Consider the following 24,007-nt stretch of genomic DNA (forward strand, 5'->3'; position numbering starts at 1 on the left):
TTTGCAGAGTGGCCATACCACTATCTAAACAAGTCATAGTGTATAAATTGCTATGAATTAAAATGAAACATACACAACATCATCGACAATATGTTTGAAATGGACACACAAATATATGGGTAAGTGGTACCTTGACAAGTAAAGCAGCGGATGTGGAAGTGGTTGGTTTGCACCCTCACTACTTCTCCTTTACATGTCTCTCCACATCGGTAGCACTGGATGGGACCCGCATTTCCCGATGAACTATACGAGTTGTGTTGTTGGTAGGGCACTGCTGGAAACAATAAAAAAGATTATCATGGGATTATTAAACAGTTGTAATAAAGTATGAGGGGTCTTCAAAAAGTTTCCGCACTTTTATAATTTCAATGGAAATGGAGAAAGCGGGAGGAGTAGTAATTGGTTGTGTCTGAGAGTGTCATATGACTGGTCTGTCTGGCAAGCCAGCTGACCTTGCAGTTTAGTAGAAGAGTTGTGCTGTGGTGAAGATGGCTAAAAAACGTATAAATTACACCAAAGAGGAACAGTGTTCTGTCATAAGCTTTTTGTGTGCAAAAAGTGTGTCCGGAGCACAATCTCATCTCCGCATGTGTGCTCAGTATGGGAATAAAGTTCTCTCTTAAAGAATTGTTTGTGAGTGGGAGGTTATGAAACACCCAGCTTATAGTCCGGGTTTAGCGCCATCTGATTTCCACCTTTTTGGACCGCTCAAAATCGGTTAAAGGTGGAGAAGATTTTCATGCGATCATGATGTGAAAGCAGTGGTGCATCAATGGCTACGCATTCAACCAAAGACATTTTTTGCTGATGGCAATAAAAAGTTGGTACGACGCTGGTAAAAAATGCATCGTAAAGGAAGGTGACTATGTAGAAAAGTGATGTAATTTGTGTTTGAAATTCTTAAAAAAAATGTAAAAAAAAGTGCAGAAAGTTATTGAAGACCCCTCATACAACATGTTAAAACAATTGTTTCACATTTGATTTGTAAGACTGTGGTATGTATTTGAGAATTTTTTTTTAAATAAAAAAATAATTATTTTTAAAAAAGCATGTCTATACCCATATATCAAGGATACCTTGCCACAAATTTGTGGCAGTATTGAATTGTAAGTCTGTTAACTTGCTGCACATTTTCACAGGCAAGTTCTAGGGCCAGATTCTCGTATATCCGCGTATCTTTGCGCGGGCGTAACGTATCCGATTTACGTTACGCCTCCGCAACTTAGACGGGGAAGTGCTGTATTCTCAAAGCACTTGCTCCGTAAGTTGCGGCGGCGTAGCGTAAATCGGCCGGCGTAAGCCAGCCTAATTCAAATTTGCAACAGGGGGGCGTGTTTTATGTAAAATATCCATGACCCGACGTGATTGACTTTTTTCACGAACGGCGTATGCGCCCTCCGTGGACATATCCCAGTGTGCATTGCTCCAAATACGCCGCAAGGACGTATTGGTTTTGACGTGAACGTAAATTACGTCCAGCCCCATTCACGGACGACTTACGCAAACGACGTAAAATATTCAAAATTCGACGCGGGAACGACGTCCATACTTAACATTGGTACGCCGCATGTACGCCACCATATAGCAGGGGTAACTTTACGCCGGGAAAAGCCTAACGTAAACAGCGTATCTGTACTGCGTCGGCCGGGTGTACGTTCGTGAATTCGCGTATCAAGCTGATTTACATATTTCTAGGCGTAAATCAGCGTACACGCCCCTAGCGGCCAGCGTAAATATGCAGTTACGATCCGACGGCGTAAGAGACTTACGCCGGTCGGATCTAATAGAAATCAATGCGTAAATGATTCTATGAATCAGGCGCATAGATACGACGGCACAACTCAGAGATACGATGGCGTATCTGGAGATACGCCGTCGTATCTCCTCTGTGAATCTGGGCCCTAGTTGACACTTTACCAATTTGTAGGAAATTTGCGTGGCAAGTCTTCAGCAAGAGCAAAGTTGCCGTGGTGAGTCTACATCTACAGCTCTGCAAGTCTCTAGCATGAAAATTCAGCCACAGTGACCCCTGTGGCGGGATGACTATTGCACAACATAACTGAACCAGAACTTGCAGGAGACTTGCAGAATGTTTGCAAAGTAGATCTGGAGTCATGCAATGTGGACTTGCTGCAATTGTGCAACAAACTTGTGAAGCCTGGCAAGTCTAGCAATAACTTAGCAAGTCATTTTCAAATTTGCAGCACAACTGCTTGTTATTTGGGTAACCTTATAGCTTTCTCTACTATTATGATAAGCTGGACCGGTTGAATTCCAATCAATGTGTGGGCTCCCCTGCTCCACAAAAGCCAATTGTTTAACCTCTTCATGCTTGCCGAATGCGTTGTCCTCCACGCCGAGCGGCAACATATATGCGGCCTTGTGCAAACCACTTACTGTGCTGAGAGCTTGCTCCCTGCTCTCAGCACAGTAAGTGGTTTACTGGTGGCACCCGGAAAGCTACAGATCCATAGTAGCGTTTGGGAGCTTTCTGATGATGTGACCACTGTGACAGAATGCCCGTCTCCGCCTTACCGCGTTTAGAACCCATAAAGGGCCAAGAGGCAGGCAGGGGGAAGGGGTTAATCAACTTCAACAACTAACATGTTGTCAGCATTTGCAGCCAATGAGCTGCATGCCCTGATCAGTGTATTCTGACAGGTGCAAGTGCCGCTGTCAGAACACAATGTCCCAGAGGGGAAGATTCCTCCATCCACCTCATATGTGCAGCGCTCGCTGGCTGAACAAAAAGAAAAAATATAATAAATAACTGTGCATGGCCAATTATTATTTTTCAGCTTATGTAATGCTTCTGAATGGTTAATAAAAGTAACATCTTTCTTTTCCTTAGATCAAGTAAACCAACTGCTTGTCTTTCGCTACACAAAACACTATTCAGTGCTCATTGGGCCATATCCTCAAAAGAGATACGACGGCGTATCTACTGATACGCCGTCGTATCCCTGTTTCTATCTTTGGAACTGATCCACAGAATCAGTTTCCAAGAGATAGACAGAAGATTCGACATGTGTAATTGAATTACACTGTCGGATCTTAAGGATGCAATTCTAGGCCGGCCGCTAGGTGGCGAGGCCATTGCGGCCGGCGTAGAATATGCAAATGAACACTTACGGCGATCCACGAACGCTCCGACGGGCCCGTCCCTCTAAATCTACGTCGTTTACGTCGAGTTACGCCGTGTAAAAATAGGGCTGAGTCCTATTTGACTAAGCCCTATTAAGTATGGCCGTCTTCCCGCGTCGAAAATTCAAACTCTACGTAGTTTGCGTAAGACCTCCGTGAATCGGAGCGACGTCAGTTAGCGCAATGCACGTCGGGTAAGTTACCCGACGGAGCATGGGCAGTACGTCCGGCGCGGGAGCGCGCCTAATTTAAATGGGGCGAGTCCCATTTGAATAGGAACTCCTTTCGCCGGCCGGATTTAAGTTACACCGCCGCAAATTTCCAGGTAAGTGCTTTGTGGATTGGGCACTAACTTGGGAATTTTGCGGCGGTGTAACTTAAATCAGAAAAGTTACGTTGCGCCGGGATTCTGTGGATCTGGCCCATTGTCTCTAGAATCGCTGCAACCTTCTGGATGAAATATCTAATATTAACAATTGTATTCGATTACATAATGCACACCACAATGTCAAGTTCTTGTTTCAAAATACACAGCACAATACTGAGCTCATGTTCAAAAACATACAGCACAATACAAAGTTTTATAATCTGATTTAGACTGCACAATGGAGAACACGTGTTCCAATATACAAAGCACAATGAGAAGCCTATATTTGTGTATACACAGCACAATACTCGAATTTGACAATGTCATTTTCTTTTTCTAATGTGGTGATGTAACATTCCTTATGGTTCATATAGTCAGCATAATTCTCATGTTATCAACTATTAAGAGTACAATTCAAATTTTATTGAACAAACCCCTTAATTTACTCAGTGTAACTTTATATTTTACCAAACAATTGGGTACTACGTTGTGTTTTTCTGCATTAAAATTCATTAAAGTATATTTTTTCCAAAACAATTTGCATTTTAAAAACGACATAAAAATATGCAACGTCCACCATTTTATTCTCTAGGGTTTTCTAGCAAAAACTTTTTTTTTTTTTACATGTTGGAGAAGAATGCCAGAATTGGTCCAGATTGGAAGTGGTTAAACAAAAAGGCACTTGTTTATGATACACAGGGCTTTAGTAAACTAAATGTCATTGTATTGTGTCACTAGAGAATGGTAATTTCGTTGGATAGGATTGCATGAAAATAATTGGAAAGCTTTGAGAATGTTTGTAAAAAAAAAAAAAAAAAACACTTTTGTCTGTATCTGGATACCTGGAAAGCTCTCTAATTTTATAATAATCACCTGTCTATTCCAGAGCCTATAATCTATGGAACAATAGCAGATAGCTGGTAAAGATCAGCCAGAAAAAATAGCTCCAGGTCCATCATCACATTCCGGGGTATAGATTGCTGTGACAGTGAAGCAAACTGGAGTTCACTAAGAGGTTTGGATGTATTAATTTGAGCATTGTGATCTCAGGGCATGTGCTGGGTGAAAGCAGCCTATTCATGCTCATGATCACGTTGGTTGACATCCAAACTTTTCACCAGGATTACATCTAGATAACCTTTTCAGACACAGCACAGACTTGCTCTGGCGCTCCTGGCTTTTCATCCATAGAGCTGTTCTGACCTGCTATTCCCTTAAGGGCCATAACAGCAGATGATGAAGGTTATTCCTTCACCCTTTCCTCTCCTTATCACAACCTGTCAGCACTCGTCTGCAAATTCCTACCAGACTATTACAGAGCAATCATATAAACGGATGGAAAAATGTGTAATATTCCTTTGTGGAAATATGTTTGGGGATGCTAACCCTTTTTTTTAACTGAATCTATTGTGACCAACTATGACAGTTTATATGATAGCCTTGTACACAAATTTAAATGGCTGTGGGTTCACATAAGAAATATTGGGGTTGATTTACTTAAAGTGGTTGTAAACCTCAGACATGAAATATGAACAAAGCATATGCCTCTATAGTGTGTACATGTCTCAATCCAGAGCACGCAAGGCGGAGCATGCAAAAACTGGTGCAACTCTGCATAGAAACCAATCAGCTTCCATGTTTTAGCCTATGTTCACATTGGAGGTGGGCTTGAAATCCTGCAAGTTAAGTTACACCCGCCTCCAGTGGCGGCTGGTGGGTTGGCCAGTCAGCGGGCACAACGGGGACACAGTGCTGGTCGGGACACCTCCTCTCCATACAGGGCAGAGTGCTATTCTGAAATAGCTCCGCCCAGGCCGTGCGTTCCACAGAGCTGCTGATGTCACTTCTGGTTTATCACTAGCACAGGGAAACCGAAAGTGACGTCATAACTTGGAGAACAAAGGGCCAGATCCTCAAAAGGGATACGACGGCGTATCTACTGATACGCCGTCGTATCCCTGTTTCTATCTTTGGAACTGATCCACAGAATCAGTTTCCAATAGATAGACAGAAGATCCGACATATGTAAGGGACTTACACTGCCGGATCTTAGGATGCAGTACCGCATCCGCCGCTGGGGGCATTTCGAGTCGAAATGCCGCGTCGGGTATGCAAATTAGCACTTACGGAGATCCACAAAGCTTTTCAGCTTCGTTTTTTCAGTATTAGTTTGCAATCGTAAAATTAGGGCTGCTTTTACAAGGCCTAAACTGTTTAGGCCTTGTAAAAGTAGACCCTTCTATCCCGCGTCGCCGTCTTTTTTTTTTCAAATTTTTTTTTTCCCGCCGCAACTCATATTTTTTTTTTTACGCCCGTCGCGATTCTCAAAATCCGGCGCAACGTAAAACCACGCTAAGCACGTCGGGAAAATGACGTTGTGAGCATGCGCAGTACAGCCGGCGCGGGAGCGCGCCTAATTTAAATGGTACTCGCCCCATCTGAATAGGAACGCCTTGCGCCGGCTGGATTTAAGTTACACAGCCGAAAATTTCTAGGTAAGTGCTTTGTGGATCCGGCACTTAGGTAGAAATTTTCCGGGCCGTGTAACTTAAATTGAAAAAGTTACGTTGCGCCGGGTTTTTGTGGATCTGGCCCAAAGTGCTGGTCGGGACACCTCCTCTCCATACAGGGCAGAGTGCTATTCTGAAATAGCTCCGCCCAGGCCGTGCGTTCCACAGAGCTGCTGATGTCACTTCTGGTTTATCACTGGCACAGGGAAACCGAAAGTGACGTCATAACTCGGAGAACAAAGCACCCGGCCGTAGTGATACTACAGGCGGAAGTTGTCCGTCTCGATGGATTGCACCACAAGGCAGGAGAAAACCCTGCAAATGAAGTGTCTCGTCTGCAATCTTGTGATTGCATAGACGTGGCGCTTCATATAGTGCACTGTGTCCGGTGCCTAAACACAGTGCACTTAAAGGACATTTTTTATTTTTAAAGGGCCTTTTTTTTGTGACTGCCTGTGGGGCGCCTCCAATGTGAACAATTTCAAACCGTGAATAATTTCATTACGATTTCGGGGGGCGAAAGGTAGTGCTGGAACTACTTTTGGGAATCGGTGAGGCACTGCAAAGTTGGCAGACGGTGCCATACCGGCAATGAGCTCAGATTTGGCATGCGATTTGACATGTCAAATCGGCCCAATGTGAACGTAGGCTTATTGTCAAAGCTTAATTGAACAAGCTGAAGTTAAAATCTGATTGGCTACCATGCACAGCTTCACCAGATTCTGAGTGCTCCAGTATTAGTAGATCCCCCCCCCCCCCCCAAATGCCCTCTACACACGATCCAAAATCGTATGAAAAATACCGCTTTTGAATCGATCGTACGATAATCTGATAGTTAGTTCACAGCTTTCGATAGCTAATCACGACAGTTCCTCCGTTATTATCCGATTGGACAAACAGGAAAATTATTCTTGTACGATATCAGATTGTATGATTTTAGTTTAATCACTACAGTTGTCTGAAAATACAATATAAATACACTACAACACATTACATTACTTTTTAATTTTTATTCTGTCGTACGAGAATTTTCATAACTTTAGTAACCTATTTAATTTCTACTTGCCACTAGCAAGCGAAAAAAGTTGGAGATCTGTCGTCCAATTTTCGGATCATCTGTACGGGGCATAAGGCTCCATTCACACTTATGCAGTTTGCTTTTGAGTATTTCTGCAGTGTTTTTTGCAGTTTTTAACCCGATTTGCACTTTTATTATTTTTTTGTCAAATTTGTTGATAAAAAAACTCAAATAGTGGCAACATCGATTTAAAAAACACACTACATGCTTTTCTGCAGCTTCTCTAAAAAGGTCCTTGACCCTTTCCAAAAACACTGAGGCCTTGTACAGACGAGCAGACATGTCCGATGAAAACGGTCCGCGGACCGTTTTCATCGGACATGTCTGCTGGGAGGTTTTGGTCTGATGTGTGTACACACCATCAGACCAAAATCCCCGCGGACAGAGAACGCGGTGACGTAGACGACACCGACGTTCTCAGACACGGAAGGTCAATGCTTCCACGCAAATCAATTCGACGCATGCGTGGGATTTCGGGCCAGCGGACATGTCCGATGAGTCGTACTAACCATCGGACATGTCCGACGGACAGGGTTCCAGCGGACAAGTTTCTTAGCATGCCAAGAAACTTTTGTCCGCTGGAAACCTGTCCGCTAGGCCAGGAAACTGTCCGGTAGGCCCTACACACGGTCGGACATGTCAGCGGAAACTGGTCCGACGGACCAGTTTCCGCGGACATGTTCGGTCGTGTGTACAAGGCCTGAGGCACAAAAATGCATTAATGTGAATGTGTTTCATAGAAATCCATGTTAAAAATAATGTCCTGTGTTTCTGCAAAAAGCATGAAAAAACATTGGTGTAAATGGAGCCTAAGGCAGACCACAAATTATACCATTTTATTGTACAATTTTCCTTTAGAAACCAAAACACTTTCAATTTGTATGTGATCTGACAGGCCCTTGCGCTACATAATTGAGGTTAATCTAAAGGAAATTAAATAAGAACATTGTATAATGTATGGCCAGCTTAAAGGGGTTGTAAAGGTTAGTTTTTTATTTTCTAATTAGATTCCTTTAACTGCTTGCCGACCAGCTGCCGCAGTTATACAGCGGCAGGTCAGCTCCCCTGTGCGACCCCCGTGCGCATGCCCGGCAGGCACGATCGCCGCCGGGCACACGCTATCGCTCGTTACAGAGCGAGGAGCAGGAACTGTGTGTGTAAACACACAGCTCCCGGTCCTGTCAGGGAGAGAAATGCTGATCTTCTGTTCGTATGAACAGAAGATCAGTAATTTTCCCTAGTGAGGCCACCCCCCTACAGTTAGAACACACCCAGGGAACATACTTTTGCACAGCTGGGCCACCCTGCTGCAGTACACATGCGGTGGGTCATCCGGAAGTGGTTAAACAGGTACTGTAAGTGTCCTTTTTTTCTTAATTCAGCAGCTACAGTATTTCTATTTTTATTGTTAAAGTCACCTTTCTGTCTACGTTTTATGTTAAACCCATATCTACGATGTAACATAAAAACAAAATCACAGTCTGCAGCACCCCCTTTTTTTGCTTCCTGTTCTGATGACAACTACTTCTCTTGTTTTTGGTCCTGGTGTCACAGAGGCAGTAAGCAAAAAATTATCTCTATTGGCTCATAGCTAAAAGTTTTTCAGTTTTTACTTTTGCCTAAGTACTGGTTCACACAGGGGCAACACGACTTCCAGCGCGACTTTGCGAGACGAATTTAGTGCGACTTACAACGCGACTTCAAGTTGCCCCTAGGACAATCAGCTCTTTGGAAGGGGGGTGTTTGCCTGAGAAAACTATTTTCTCTTCCTGTAAAGTTGCCTCAGTTAAGACAGTGATCCGACTTTGGAGGCAACTTCCATTGAAATCAATGGGTACAAGTCGCCTACAAGTTGCCTTGAAGTAGAACAGGAACCTTTTCTGAAGTCGGAGCGACTTCAGTAGTGTGCATTAAGACGGCTCCATTAACTTCAATGGAATTTCTCATGTCGCGCCACTTGGGACGACTTTAGGTGACACAAGTCTGATCCCAAGTCGATAAACAATGACCAGGGTAGGGGGCGTAGAGCATTTAAATTAGGCGCGTTCCCACGCCGAACGTACTGCGCATGCGCCGTCCCTAACATTTCCCGACATGCATTGCGCTAAATGACGTCGCAAAGACGTCATTGGTTTCAACGTGAACGTAAATGGCATCCAACCCCATTCACGGACGACTTACGCAAACGGCGTAAATTTTTAAATTTCGACGCGGGAACGACAGCCATACTTAACATTGGTTGCCCCTCATATAGCAGGGGCAACTTTACGCGTCGCAAATCTAACGTAAACGTCGTACCTTCACTGCGTCGACCGCGCGTACGTTCGGGAATTCGCGTATTTTGCTCATTTTTATACTCGACGGGGAAAACGACGGAGGCGACACCTAGCGGCGAAAAAAAATGCATTTAAGATCCGACAGCGTAAGAGCCTTACGCCTGTCGGATCTAATAGATATCTATGCGTAACTGATTCTAAGAATCAGTCGCATAGATACGACGGCCCAGATTAGGACTTACGACGGCGTACATTGCGTTGCGCCGTCGTAAGCCCTTTCAGAATCTGGGCCACTGTATTTGCACACTTATAATAAAATGCACTTTTAAATGTAGTTTATCTTGTTCTAGTTATAGAGCCTGAAAAACTGAAAATGAGCTAATGATAATACGTGTCAAAGTGCTAATAATGACGTTGCCATGACACCCATTAATTTTCCGATTTGGAAGCTGTAAGACAGAAGCAGGAATTCGTCTGACAGAGAGAATACAGCTTGCATTATGCATGCTCCTGGTCAGCTGTCTTCAATCAGCACGTGTTGTCTTTAAAAGCGTTACGCTGATTTGCACAATTTTCCCCGTCATTGCAAAAGACATGCAATTTAATCAGCTGCAATGCCTTTATAAATATCTCTCATGTGCAATTTAAATCCACCCACTGAAGCATCTCTTTGCATTTAAAATCACCTACAATAGGAAATGGAAGCTAGAATTCATTCTAATCTTGTCCTGTCGTTTTTATCCTGCCAATCCCCTAAAGCTCAGCTTCAGGGGCAATCCCACCCAGAAGGAATAGCTTCATTTTGTATGGTTGCTGGACAAGATTAATTAAATTGGTGGCTTCTTGTAGTTATCATCGACTCCAAAGGTGGAATAACTTCAAGCAATGGTCACATTAGACAAAGGTGCAGAAGTGTCAGAGAACACAATATAAAAACTTAGCGGCAAAAAACTGTCACTGGTCCCCAAAAACTGGGTGTGGCTAAATTGTTTAAAAGGTGTAAGGCATGGGTGCTCAACCTGTGGCTCTCCAGCTGTTGCAGAACTACAATTCCCATGAGGCATTGGAAGCCGCTGACAGTTACAAGCATGACTCTCGAAGGCAGAGGCATGATGGGACTTGTAGTTCCGCAACAGCTGGAGAGCCACAGGTTGAGCACCCATGGTGTAAGGCCTCGTACAGACGACCAGACATGTCCGAAGAAAACGGTCTGCGGACCGTTTTCATCGGACATGTCCGCTGGGATCATTTGGTCTGATGTGTGTACAGAATACGCGGTGACGTGGCGGCGACGATGACGCCGCGACGTGCGCGCACCAGGAAATTCAATGCTTCCACGCATGCGTCGAATCACTTTGACGCATGCGTGGGATTTCGGGCCAGCGGACATGTCCGATGAGTCGTACTGACCATCGGACATGGCCGACGGACAGGCTTCCAGCGGACAAGTTTCTTAGCATGCTAAGAAACTTTTGTCCGCTGGAAACCTGTCCGCTAGGCCAAGAAACTGTCCGGTCGGCCCTACACACGACCGAACATGTCCGCGGAAACTGGTCCGACAGACCAGTTTCCGCGGACATGTTCGGTCGTGTGTACAAGGCCTGAGGCAGCCTATTCAACCCAGTGGGTTGAAAAACAACAACAACAAAAAAGACCGGATTCCCCCATCCACACACTTGACCCTTCCCTCTGACTTATTGTATTCTGACAGTGGGAAGCCTTCTGATCGATCGGGAAGAAACTCAACTCAATTGTTTGATCGACTTCTGTATAACCACCCTGCATGGATTGAAATTCGGCTGGTCCCTGCTAAAGCGCCTGAATTTTGATAAAAGTATAGCTGGTTCTAGAGTGACTGTAATACCCCGTACACACGATCGGAATTTTCAATGGAAAAAGTCAGACTGACTTTTTGCATCGGAAATTCCGACCGTGTGTATGCCCCATCGGACTTTTTTCATCAGAAATTCAGAGGAATTAGATAGAGAACATGTTCTCTTTTACTCCGATGGAATTCCTTCGGAATTCCGATGTGAGTTTGGCCAGGCAAAAGCCCGATTGTGTGTACGGGGCATAAGGGATCGTTTAAGCTTGCTTCATAATGTGGTTTTGGATACACTTTTTTAAAGCGCTCTGAATGCCAAAGCACCTCTCAAAAAATAAAATTGTTACCTTTCAGTCTTGTTCACACTTTGTGTTTGCTTCAAACAAAATATGCCATTTTGCTTTCTTGGTGCTTCAAAGCATCTCCAATGACAAAGCTTGCTTACAGCACCTGAAGCTTTTGAGGGGATTTTATTCAGTGTTATGCCCTGTACACACGATCGGATTTTCAGACTTTTTTCATCTGATTTTCCAGATCCCCTGCTGAACGGGGCACAGTGGGCAAAGGACTTAGGCCCCGTACACACGACCAAACATGTATGCTGAAACTGGTCCGCGGGCCAGTTTCAGCATACATGTTCGGTCGTGTGTAGGCGCGAGCGGGCCGAATTCCAGCAAACATTTGCCCGCCGGGCCTTTTCCCAGCGGGCAAATATTCCTGGACGTGTTTTAAAACCGTCCGCTGGAATCCTGCCCGCTCGGACATGTACGGTCGTCAGTACAGACCTACCGTACATGTCCGAGCGCCTGCCGTCCCTCGCATGCGTCGAATGACTTCGACGCATGCGTGGAAGCCTTTAAATGGCAGGCCCGCCCACGTCGCCGCCGCGCCATCGCCGCGGCGACGACGCGGACACGCCCCGCGTAGTGTTTACGCGCGGACTTCTGTACGATGGTTAGTACAACCATCGTACAGAAGCCCTCTGGCAGGCATGTACAGTGAAAACGGTCCAACGGACCGGTTTCACCGTACATGTTTGCTCGTGAGTACCCGGCCTTAGATTCTGCAGAGCGAACATGGACAGAGCCTGCTGTGCTCTATGGGTGGCAGCTGTCCATTTACACCCAACTACCCCCAATTCTCTCTACCTTAACGAAAGAGGATGGAGTCCTCTTCTGTTTTTTTTTCTAGTGGACCTGATTAAACCTGGAGGTAAGCGGGTGTAAATGAACACAAGTCTGTGTACACTCGTCTGTACACAGAGAGAAATGGACCTTCTGTTTAGGTCCACCTGTAAGGCCCCGTACACACGACCGGATCTGTCCGCTGGGATTTATCCGCGGATCAGTTCCAGCAGATAGATCCGGTTGTGTGTATGGCCTAGCGGACATTTTCAGGCGGATAAAAATCCAGCCGACGGATTCCCAGTGGATAAAAATTTCTTAGCATGCTAAGAAATCTATCCGCTGGAATCCAGTCCAGCGGACTGATCCGGTCGTCTGTACAGACTCACCGGATCAGTCCGTCCGCTCCCATCCCTCGCATGCGTCGTAATGATTTGACGCATGCGTGGAAGTATTACCTTCCAGGGTCCCGCACGTCGCCACGTCATCGTCGCGGCGACGGCGCGGCCACGTCACCGCGGATGTATTCCGCGGGGATTTCGATCTGATGGTGTGTACAGCCATCAGATCCAAATCCGCCAGAGGATTTATCCGCTGGAAACGGTCCGGCGGACCGTTTCCAGCGGATATCCTCTCGTGTGTACAAGGCCTAAAACCTATGGAATGCCCATCTGAAAGGAGACAAAATTTCAAATAGGAACAGGAATTTAAGATTAAGATCTGCTTTAAATATGATGTACAGTCTGGAAAAAAAGAAGCCATTACAAACAATGTAATTCACTACAACAGTCGACCTGTCTCATCCACACAACTAGTAGCTACAGATGTACAGTGTATATATAGCTACTGGGAACTGAAGTACTGCAGCAGCCCCCAACCAAGACAAACAAATTAAAATGTAAAACATCTTTTTATCGGAAATGTCCCCGCAGTTTATTGAACCACACATTTAAAAATAGCAGATAAATAATCCCCAAATAATTGAAAATGAGTGTCTGTAGGAAAGGCAGCCGAGTCGGACATACTGTAGTGCCAAAAAGACTGACATTTCCAGTATCTGATTATAGTGATTACTTGGCTTTCTTCCTGCTTCTACTCATTTTGCTTTAAAAGTGGAAAAAGAAGAACTTTGTTCACTGTAGCTCTGAGGAGATGAAAAAAAAATCTAATTACAAAGGTTAATTTAACCACGTCTCATGCGAGGCCAGATCCTAGTGATGTAAAGCAAAATGCAACACTGCACAAATCACTTTTTAAATCCACGCTTCCACCACAGGATAATCTATAATGAAAAATCTGAGTTTAAGGAATTATTCAAACGGTATATACAGTGTTTTATATATAAATCAAATTAAAGGCAAACTCCAGGTAACATTTTTTAGGCAGTTGCAGTAACCGTTTTTTTTCCCCTTTTGATACTACCTCATAACATAAATGATAACCTGACCATGGTAAGCACCGCTGTCAGTGGTAAAAGATTTGTCCCAGCCTTTTAACTTTTGCTGGACAGCTTTTTGTATTAGACCCCTTTCACACTGGGGAATTTTCCAGGTGCTTTTGGGCTAAAAATAGCACCTGTAAAGCGCCTGAAAAAGCCTCCCCGGCAGTCCGAGTGTGAAAGCCTGAGTGCTTTTATGCTGAGGTGCTGCGATGGCAGGACGTTAAAAAAAGTCCTGCAAGCAGCATCTTTGGGGGCGGTGTATACACCGCTCCTCCACTGCTCCTGCCCTTTAAAATGAATGGGCACCACTGCCAAAGTGCCTGCAAAGCGCTTCAGCAGATGCGCTACATGGGCGTATTTAACCCCTTCATCAGCAGCTAGCGTGGTTAAAAGCACCCCACTAGTAACCGAATAGCGCCACTAAAATGACGGTAAAGCGCCGCTAGTAACGCCCGCCCACTCTAGTGTGAAAGCAGCCTTACAGTCACTGGTTCTCTGCTCACTGAAGACTGAGACTGAAGGATCAGCTGTCTTTGATGGCCCAGTTTATAGTCTAAGAGACAGAATGGGACAGATGCAGGATTGGAACAATGCTACACCCACCTAGCTGAGTATGGGTGTTTTTTTTTTTAATCCCACACTTCTCTTTTAACGTACACTGACTATAACAATATGTGTAATATGCTGAGAGTAGGGGCCAGTGTTGGCATACTGGAGCTTCAGTGCTCGTGTATGAGAGTAAGGCCGCGTACACACGGTCGTTCCAAACCGATGAGAATGGTCCGACGGGCCATTTCCATCGGTTCACCGCTGAAGTGGCCTGATGGTCTGATGTGAGTACACACCATCGTTCCAAAAACCGATTGGGTCAGAACGCGGTGACGTCAAACACACGACGTGCTGAATAAAACGAAGTTCAATGCTTCCAAGCATGTGTTGACTTGATTCTGAGCATGCGCAGGTTTTGAACCAATGCTTTCTGTACTAACCATCAGTTTGGACCGATCGGGCAGCGGGCCATCGGTTCGATTTTAAAGCATGTTTTAAAATTTTGGACCGAAGGACAACAGACCAATGGGCTATACACATGGTCGGTTTGGACCGATGAAACTGAACCTCGGTCCATTCTAATCGGTTTTGTCCGACCGTGTGTACGGGGCCTTACATCTTCATTGAATAAATATTCTTGGACTTAGGCCTCATCCAGAAAAGTCTAGGCCTATCACCATTATAGCTTTACTAACAAATACAGAGCTTTGGTAGTTTGGAGAGTTGGGATCACCACACAAAATTTATCAGAAACAGGAAGTTGCATTAAGATGTTTCAAAGGAATCTGCAGTCACCAGCATGTTTGTGCATTTTATTGATGCATTCAGTTAAGAAGCTTTAGGTTAGAGTCATATGTTAAATCTCACTCAGCTTTGCAGAAATCCCAGCAGAAGCGGCACATGGTTGGAACGCTCTCTGTGCTTGCGCGCTACAGACAATTATTCAGTATGACTATGCCCAGAGTGAATTTTGTATTGCTTTGTCAAATTAAACCAGGCGCTGACAGGCTCAGGGAAAATAATGTTGTTCTATCTAATTAGTAAACTGCTCCAAATCCAATCAGAGTTTTTTTGATGAAAGATTCTGTTTACATGCTTGACACTTAACTAATACAGCAAGTGCCAGAAGCAACCAAGTCTCTTCTACACTGCGGTAATTCTAACTTGTAGTGGAGCCCATACAACCCTTCCACCCAGTGCTGTCCAGTTATATTAGTGAAGCAGCTTTGACTGGACATGGACTTCATTTGGGGTGGCTTCTCTGTGGGCACTGTCGGGTTCAAAGTCAAGGCAGTCCAGAATCCTGAAGCGTAGGTGCTGACATCTTTTACAAACCCACACAGTGATGCACTCAAGGGGGCCGCATAGGGAAACATGCACAGCTGAGGCTGTCCATTACCTGCTGAGTGCTAGCTGGGTTTGGGGGAGGTGGGCTGTCACCAAGAACTGCCTGGTGTCTGGAAAAGCAGGAGAAAGAGAGCGGACAGGAGCCACACTAATTGCCAAGATAGAGGCAAGCACACACTATAGAAGGATATGCTTTCTTAATTTCAGGGGTTTACAACCACTTTAAAATGTAAATAAAGCTATTGATTAAACTGTTTCCCATAATGGTTACATGCAAGGCATGCCGTGCATGATAACCGTTAGGCTAATTTCACACTGGGGCGTCGTGGGCCTTGGCAGTAAAGCACTACTATTCTTAGCGGCGCTTTACCGTAGTTTTTGCTGTACTTTTCGGGCGCTAGCTGGGCCAAATACAAAATACTGACCTTGAGCATATTGGGCCAGATCCACAAAAACCTGGCGCAACTTTAAAAATCCCATTTAAGTTACACTGCCTTAAAATTTCTACCAAAGTGCCCAATCCACAAAGCACTTACCTAGAAATTTCAGGCTGTGTAACTTAAATCCGGCCGGCGCAAGGCGTTCCTATTCAAATGGGGCGAGTCCCATTTAAATGAGGCGCGCTCCCGCGCCGGCCGTACTGCGCATGCGCGAAGTTACGTTACGCCGAGTTTTGTGGATCACGCCGGCTTAAAAAAGTTGCGTCGGGAAAAAAAAAAAAAAATTGACAGCGTCGCTCGGCATGCATTCCTGAGGGAGAACTCCATGCCAATTTTCAAATAAAAAACCGGCATGGGTTCCCCCCCCAGGAGCATACCAGGCCCTTAGGTCTGGTATGGGTTGTAAGGAGACCCCCCCTACGCCGAAAAATCGACGTAGGGGGTCCCCCTACAATCCATACCAGACCCGTATCCAAAGCACGCTACCCGGCCGGCCAGGAATGGGAGTGGGGACGAGCGAGCGCCCCCCCCTCCTGAGCCGTACCAGGCCGCATGCCCTCAACATGGGGGGGTTGGGTGCTCTGGGGCAGGGGGGCGCACTGCGGGCCCCCCCACCCCCCCCACCCCAGAGCACCCAGTCCCCATGTTGATGAGGACAGGACCTCTTCCCGACAACCCTGGCCGTTGGTTGTCGGGGTCTGCGGGCGGGGTGCTTATCGGAATCTGGGAGTCCCCTCAAATAAGGGGGCCCCCAGATACCGGCCCCCCACCCTAAGTGAATGGATATGGGGTACATCGTACCCCTACCCATTCACCTGGAGGCAAAGTGATAGTTATTAAACACACAACACAAGGGTTTTTAAAATCATTTATTAGTCTGCTCCGGAGGCCCCCCCTGTCTTCTTTAGCTCTAATACCAGGGAGGGCTTCTTCTTCCGCTCTCCGGGGGGGGTTTCTTCTTCCGCTCTCCGGGGGGGGTCTTCTCCGCTCTCCGGGGGTCTTCTTCTATCTTCGCCGCTCTCCGCTGTTGACTCGGCGCACCCTGGTTCTTCTGCAGCTGTCCGGTGCCTTCTCCTTCAGCGCTGGCTGCCTGCTATCTTCGTGTGTTAGCTCAATCATGCCCCGGTAGGTACCCACGTGGTAGGTGCCTACCCATTTGCACCCACCACGTGGGTACCTACCGGAGCATGATGGGACGGTGAGGCCTATATAAATGGGATGCAAGGCGCGCTTCCATCATTGCAGTGACAAGAGGCGTCGTGTCAACATCGGAAGAAGGGAGAAGAAGAGAAGAGAAGAAGATGACGTCACAGAAGACCACGCTGGCTGCCTGCTAGTAATTGAGCTAACACACGAAGATAGCAGGCAGCCAGCGCTGAAGAAGAAGGCACCGGACAGCTGCAGAAGAACCGGGGTGCGCTGAGTCAACAGCGGAGAGCGGCGAAGATAGAAGAAGACCCCCGGAGAGCGGAGAAGACCCCCCCGGAGAGCGGAGAAGACCCCCGGAGAGCGGAGAAGACCCCCGGAGAGCGGAAGAAGAAGCCCCCCCTGGTATTAGAGCTAAAGAAGACAGGGGGGGCCTCCGGAGCAGACTAATAAATGATTTTAAAAACCCTTGTGTTGTGTGTTTAATAACTATCACTTTGCCTCCAGGTGAATGGGTAGGGGTACGATGTACCCCATATCCATTCACTTAGGGTGGGGGGCCGGTATCTGGGGGCCCCCTTATTTGAGGGGACTCCCAGATTCCGATAAGCCCCCGCCCGCAGACCCCGACAACCAACGGCCAGGGTTGTCGGGAAGAGGTCCTGTCCTCATCAACATGGGGACAGGGTGCTCTGGGGTGGGGGGGCCCGCAGTGCGCCCCCCTGCCCCAGAGCACCCAACCCCCCCATGTTGAGGGCATGCGGCCTGGCACGGCTCAGGAGGGGGGGGGCGCTCGCTCGTCCTCACTCCCATTCCTGGCCGGCCGGGTAGCGTGCTTTGGATACGGGTCTGGTATGGATTGTAGGGGGACCCCCTACGTCGATTTTTCGGCGTAGGGGGGTCTCCTTACAACCCATACCAGACCTAAGGGCCTGGTATGCTCCTGGGGGGGGGAACCCATGCCGGTTTTGATTTTACAAATTGCCGTGGAGTTCTCCCTCAGGAATGCATACCAAATGCCGTCGCTTGAATGGGCTTTTACATGGTGTTACTAACTTTCCACTTTGTAAAACCAGCCCTAGTTTTACACTTGCAAACTAAAACTTATGGCGAAAAAACAAAGCTGAAAAGCTTTGTGGATCGCCCTAAGTGCTAATTTGCATACTAGAAGCGGCATTTCGACTCGAAATGCCCCCAGCGGCGGATGCGGTACTGCATCCTAAGATCCGGCAGTGTAATTCAATTACACATGCCGGATCTTCTGCCTAACTTTGGAAAACTGCTTCTGTGGATCAGTTCCAAAGTTAGGACAAGGGATACGATGGAGTAACAGCAGTTACTCCGTCGTATCTCTTTTGTGGATCTGGCCCTCTGTCACTAACAAAGAGCTCACCTCTGTTCATGTTTTATGCACCAAATTTAATGTGCCTGCACGAGCCCATTTTAGGTATCTTCAAATTGGTCATGCCTACAGGTGCCAGTTTTTAGGCCAACCAGTTGATTTGGCATACTCGGAGCTTGAATCCACCCTTCGGGTGAAAGGCTTGGAGAAACCTAAGTCCCAGCTCTATGGGCCCCTGCTGGTTGCTGCCGGCCCCGGGCTGTCCTCCCTCTGCAGGAAATGGGTGGGGGACATACTGGAGCTGGGTGAGGATGACTGGACTCTGGTCTCTGCAAGGGACAAATTGGTCCAGTACAAAATTGTGCATAGAGCTCACTACACACTTCACAGGCTGCACCAGATGTCGCCGGAGCATTCTCCGGCATGTTGGCATTGCTCCCATCAACCAGTGACTTTTTCCAAATTTTTGGGGTTTGCCCAGCAATAGAACATTATTGGAAAGATGTACTTCAGGTGATTGGTAGGGTCACTAAGACTTGTGTTCCTTATGATCCTAAATGTTGTCTGCTGGGGCTAGTGGAACAAATGTCAATGATCAGAGCCAGAAAAATACTCATATCCCCGCTATTGTATTATGCCCGTAAGGCCATTACGATGAACTGGAAAAATCGTCTCCCCCCTCTGTCAGATTCTGGAAAAGCCTAGTGAATGCCAGCTTGCCCCAATATAAAGCCACCTACTCGGGCAGGGGAAGTCCAAAGAAGTTTGAGAAGGTATGGATCTGTTGGCTAAATGATAATACCATGGCATCTGATGCAGTAACCGATTCCTAGATTGACAATATATCTCTAGTATATCTCTGTTAGTATGTTGACCCAACTATTCTCATGATGCGATATGTTCCCGTAACAGGGGATCTGCCCCTGCGTGGGCAAATGTTTGGCCCCTGCATGGGCTAGTACTGTATGATATCAAAAATTTCAATGAAAAATAAATAAAAAGTCAGCAGCTACATGATTTGTGTAGGAGACTGGAGCTCCTCTTTAAGGTCCCATGCACACAATCATTTAAAATACAGGCATCCAGAACCATTTGGAGCTAATTTCTAAACGCTTCTAGAAGTACCTAAATGCTTTGATATTGATGAATGCACACCTAGACATTCAGCTGTGTACATTATGTCCAAACACAGCTAAACTCAAGAACATAAATGCAGCAAAAGTGATCTACAGTAGGAAACATGAAAGTTCATGCATACAGACTATTATAGGCATTTAGTATGTTTAGCGTACATTTCCTAGCGCTTTCCAGCACCCAGGGGACTGTACATACCATGTACAGGTTGCCAAAAATCAAATAGCTGTACATGGGCACACTCTTGTAAAAGTACGTTTTGCATTCAAGAAATGTGCCGGACGTGTATGCATAGGTAAACACCGATGCAAGGAAACAACAGCATCTACAAGAGTATAGACACGAACAGCCAGGGAGCTCCCAGGGAGCAAGAAAGCACTGGGAAATGATGTATAATAAATTACAATTCATTGATATAACAAATCCTTTTTTTTGTTGTCAATGACAACCACTGGCAGCCTTCCAGGACTAGAGAACTGTTAAGTGCACAAGAGATGAAGGCACCACCAAGCAATAAGGACAGATAAGGCTAACAAGAATAGTATCAGCCTCATGCACTCATACAACATATTACTGTATCTCATGTATAGCTCGATGTGCCAATCACTGTACTACTTATGTTTATAAGAGGTGAGGATTGGCTTAAAGCAGCAATAGCAGCTTATCATGTCTAAGCAACATATGTTCATCTGATCATACTGGGGAAAAGTATATTTTCCCGACCTCTTAACTCCAAACGTACCTTCATTTGTCAACACATTTACCTAGCAAGTCAAGCATGCACTCAAGACACACGTAAAAAGGATCAAGGCAAGCTCATTACCCCTTATAATCCACTAACGTAAACAAGTATTATATCCCTGATAGGAAGGAAAAAAAAGTAGGTCCTGGATTCAAAGACCACACACCACTTTCGGCCAGTGGCTCAACTGAATATTGTCATCTTTTACTGCATGGCTGCTTCCAACTTACGCTTCTTACACAGGTGTCTGCTTTATGACAGATTCCAACTTTACCTGTAGAAGTATTCTGTCTCCTGATACACCTCTTGATAAAAGATATCGCTTTTACATTCGGCAAATTGTAGCCTTGAATGTTGTCATACCCTCACAATAACTGGGCCTCCATTCAATATTTACATTCCTTTGGATGTGAGTGGGCAGCAGTGTTGCCAACCATTTAATTATGGACAGCTAGTAAAATATGAAGACTAATTAAGGCTATCTATGAAAATAAATATCTACAAAGCCTCCATAGCTTACTGAAGCATCGGGCAGGAGAGGAGGTGGGCACAGCTGAAAGCCGGAGCCAGCTGTCAGACACATGGGTGGATCCCGATAATATGGTTGGGATCATTACAGATCATTACATAGCAGGCAATAGCCCGGTATAAGCTGATTTGGGGTAATAGGAGAACACAGGTAAGTACATTCCTATGACCCCAAAAATATGTACCGTATTTTCCGGCGTATAAGACGACTTTTTGGATGCAAAAAAATGCATCCAAAGTCGGGGGTCGTCTTATACGCCGGGTACGGTCTCCGTGCAGCTGCGATCGTCATAATTTCAAAGCTGCGCGCCGTCTTCTCAGCACGTCCTCGCTGTCCTGTGATTGGCGGAACAGAAATCTTCCCAGCAGCGCCTCTGTTCTGTTTTCCGCCTATCACGGATGCCTTCTCATCCTCGGACGAGATGAGAAGGCATCCGTGATTGGCGGAACATAGAACAGAGGCGCTACTGGGAAAATGTGTGTTCTGCCAATCACAGGACACGCTGAGAAGACGGCGCGCGGCTTTGAAATCATGGACGCTCGCAGCAGACGGAGACTGTCACCGGCCTGCAAAACGTGAGTGATGGCACAGTGGGGGGGAAAGTGGGGGCATGCAATGTGATGGCACTGTGGGGGAATGCAATGTGATGGCACTGTGGGGGAATGCAATGTGATGGCACTGTGGGGGAATGCAATGTGATGGCACTGTGGGGGAATGCAATGTGATGGCACTGTGGGGGCATGCAATGTGATGGCACTGTGGGGGCATGCAATGTGATGGCACTGTGGGGGCATTTAATGTGATGGCACTGTGGGGGCATTTAATGTGATGGCACAGTGGGGGCATGTAATGGCACAGTGGGGGCATGTAATGGCACAGTGGGGCTTGAAAAAAAGGGGGTAGTCTTATACAGTGAGTATATCCCAAAACCAAAAATTTTCCTGGAAAATTAGGGGGTCGTCTTATACGCCGGGTCGTCTTATACGCCGGAAAATACGGTATGACCAAAAAAACTTTGGTCATACATTCAAGGCGCCTTTAAATCAAAACTGTTATGTCCTGTACACACGATCGGAATTTCCGATGGAATAAAATCTGATGGAATTTTCCTTCGGAATTCCGATCAAGCTGTCTTGCATACACACTGTCAGACCAAATTTTGACCATCCAAAACACGGTGATGTAAAACACTACGACGAGCCAAGAAAAAATGAAGTTCAATGCTTCTGAGCATGCGTCAACTTGATTCTGAGCATGCATAGTTTTTTCTCCGTCGGAGTTCTACACAGATGTTCTATTTCTAAACTCCAATGGAAAAAAGTCCAATGGGGCCCACACATGGTTGGAATATCCGATGAAAATATTCAGTCAGACTTTTTTCATTGGAAATTCTGATCGTGTGTACAGGGCATTAGGCTTCATGCACACTGGCTTAAAAAAATTTGCTTCTACAGGAGTTTTGTGTTCTGCCTTGGAGGCAGAAAAAAAATTAAAACTCTCCTAAACTCGTCTAAACGCGCTTGCTGTTCACGCAGCGTTGTGTTAGGAAAAAGAATGAATTTTCTTGCCAAACACTGAACCGCCTCTTAGCCAATCAGGTGCTTGAGTCTGTTACCTGTCACCTGATTGGCTAAAAATAACAGACGCTGTGAGTGGGGCAGAGTGTCAGCAATTGATAGGCACACTGGCAGCAATTGATGGGCACAGTAGCAGCACTTGATGACCACACTGGCAACAATTGAAGGGCACAGTAGCGGCAATTGATGGGCACAGTGGCAGCAATTGATGGGCACAGTAGCTGCGTTTGATGGCACAGTGGTGGCAATTTATGGGTACAGTTGCTGTGTTTGATGGCACAGAGGCTACGTTTGATGGGCACAGTGATGGCAATTGATGGCACAGTGACTGCGCTTGATGGGCACAGTGGCTGCGCTTGATGGGCACAGTGGCTGCGCTTGATGGGCACAGTGGCTGCGCTTGATGGGCACAGTGGCTGCGCTTGATGGGCACAGTGGCTGCATTTGATGGGCACAGTGGCTGCGTTTAATTGGCACAGTGGCTGCGTTGGATGGGCACAGTGGCTGCTTTTAATGGGCTCAGTGGCTGCCGCATTTGATGGGCACAGTGGTGGCAATTGATGGGCACAGTAGCTGCGTTTGATGGGCACAGTGTTTGCAATTGATGTTTTTTGTTTCAGTTTGATTTCGCCCCCCCCCCCCCCCCCAAAAAGGAAACACAGCCCGCTCTTCTCTATGGACAGTCAGATGTAAACGGATCGCCTGTCCGTTTACACCTGACTGCCACTCAACCCGCTAGATGGAAGGGGAACAGATCCCCATTCGTCTGTTTTTAGCAGATCGGATTGGATGTAAGTGGGTGTAAATGAACTCATGTAAGCGCTGGCCAGGCCAACCAAAGAAATCTGCGGCTGCTGCCAACACATCACTGTAGTTTACAGGTCTTAGCCGCTGCAGCTAGCTGCTCACATGTAGCAGAAACAGCTACAAGAATCAGCAGATTTCCAGTTTTCCCTTCTAAATGTTTTTTTTCTTTGTCTGAATTTCTCACTTCCTGTTTCTCCTCAGTAAGCTTGCCCCCATAACCCGAGCCGTTTTTGCTGGGGGTTAGTCAGCCAGAACGGCTTACTGAGGAGGAACAGGAAGTGAGAAATTCAGACAAAGAAAACAAAGAAAAAAAAACATTAGATGGGAAATCGAAGGAAAAGGTAAGTGAACCAACAATAGCTTAAAGGAACCTATTTAGAAAATAAAAAACAAACCTTTACAAACCCTTTAAGCTCACATTAGATTTTGTGAAGTAATTTCTATAGCATTATATGCTAAGGAACATACAAACACCCAGCAGGTACTGGTGTGTGCTGAGTGCACTGAGCGGCATTATGACAAAGTACTATCAATCATATCAACCAATCAGATTCCCAGATTTATATTCCCAGTTCTAGTTTGAGAATGAATTAAACACCGTGGGGCAGATCCTCAAAGAAATTACGCCG

At 46.1% G+C, this 24,007-nt stretch overlaps 1 protein-coding gene across 1 annotated transcript in view; it reads right to left on the bottom strand.

Moving 5' to 3' along the window:
- ABLIM3 (actin binding LIM protein family member 3) overlaps positions 1-24,007 on the bottom strand; it is a 349,775-nt gene that overhangs the window by 169,035 nt on the left and 156,733 nt on the right. Inside the window, exon 2 of the mRNA XM_040344529.1 lies at positions 131-274. Coding sequence (XP_040200463.1) covers positions 131-274 — 144 coding nt within the window. The remainder of the gene's footprint in view (positions 1-130; positions 275-24,007) is intronic.

The sequence above is a fragment of the Rana temporaria genome, chromosome 3 (assembly GCF_905171775.1).
Source record: "Rana temporaria chromosome 3, aRanTem1.1, whole genome shotgun sequence".
NCBI lineage: Eukaryota > Metazoa > Chordata > Amphibia > Anura > Ranidae > Rana > Rana temporaria.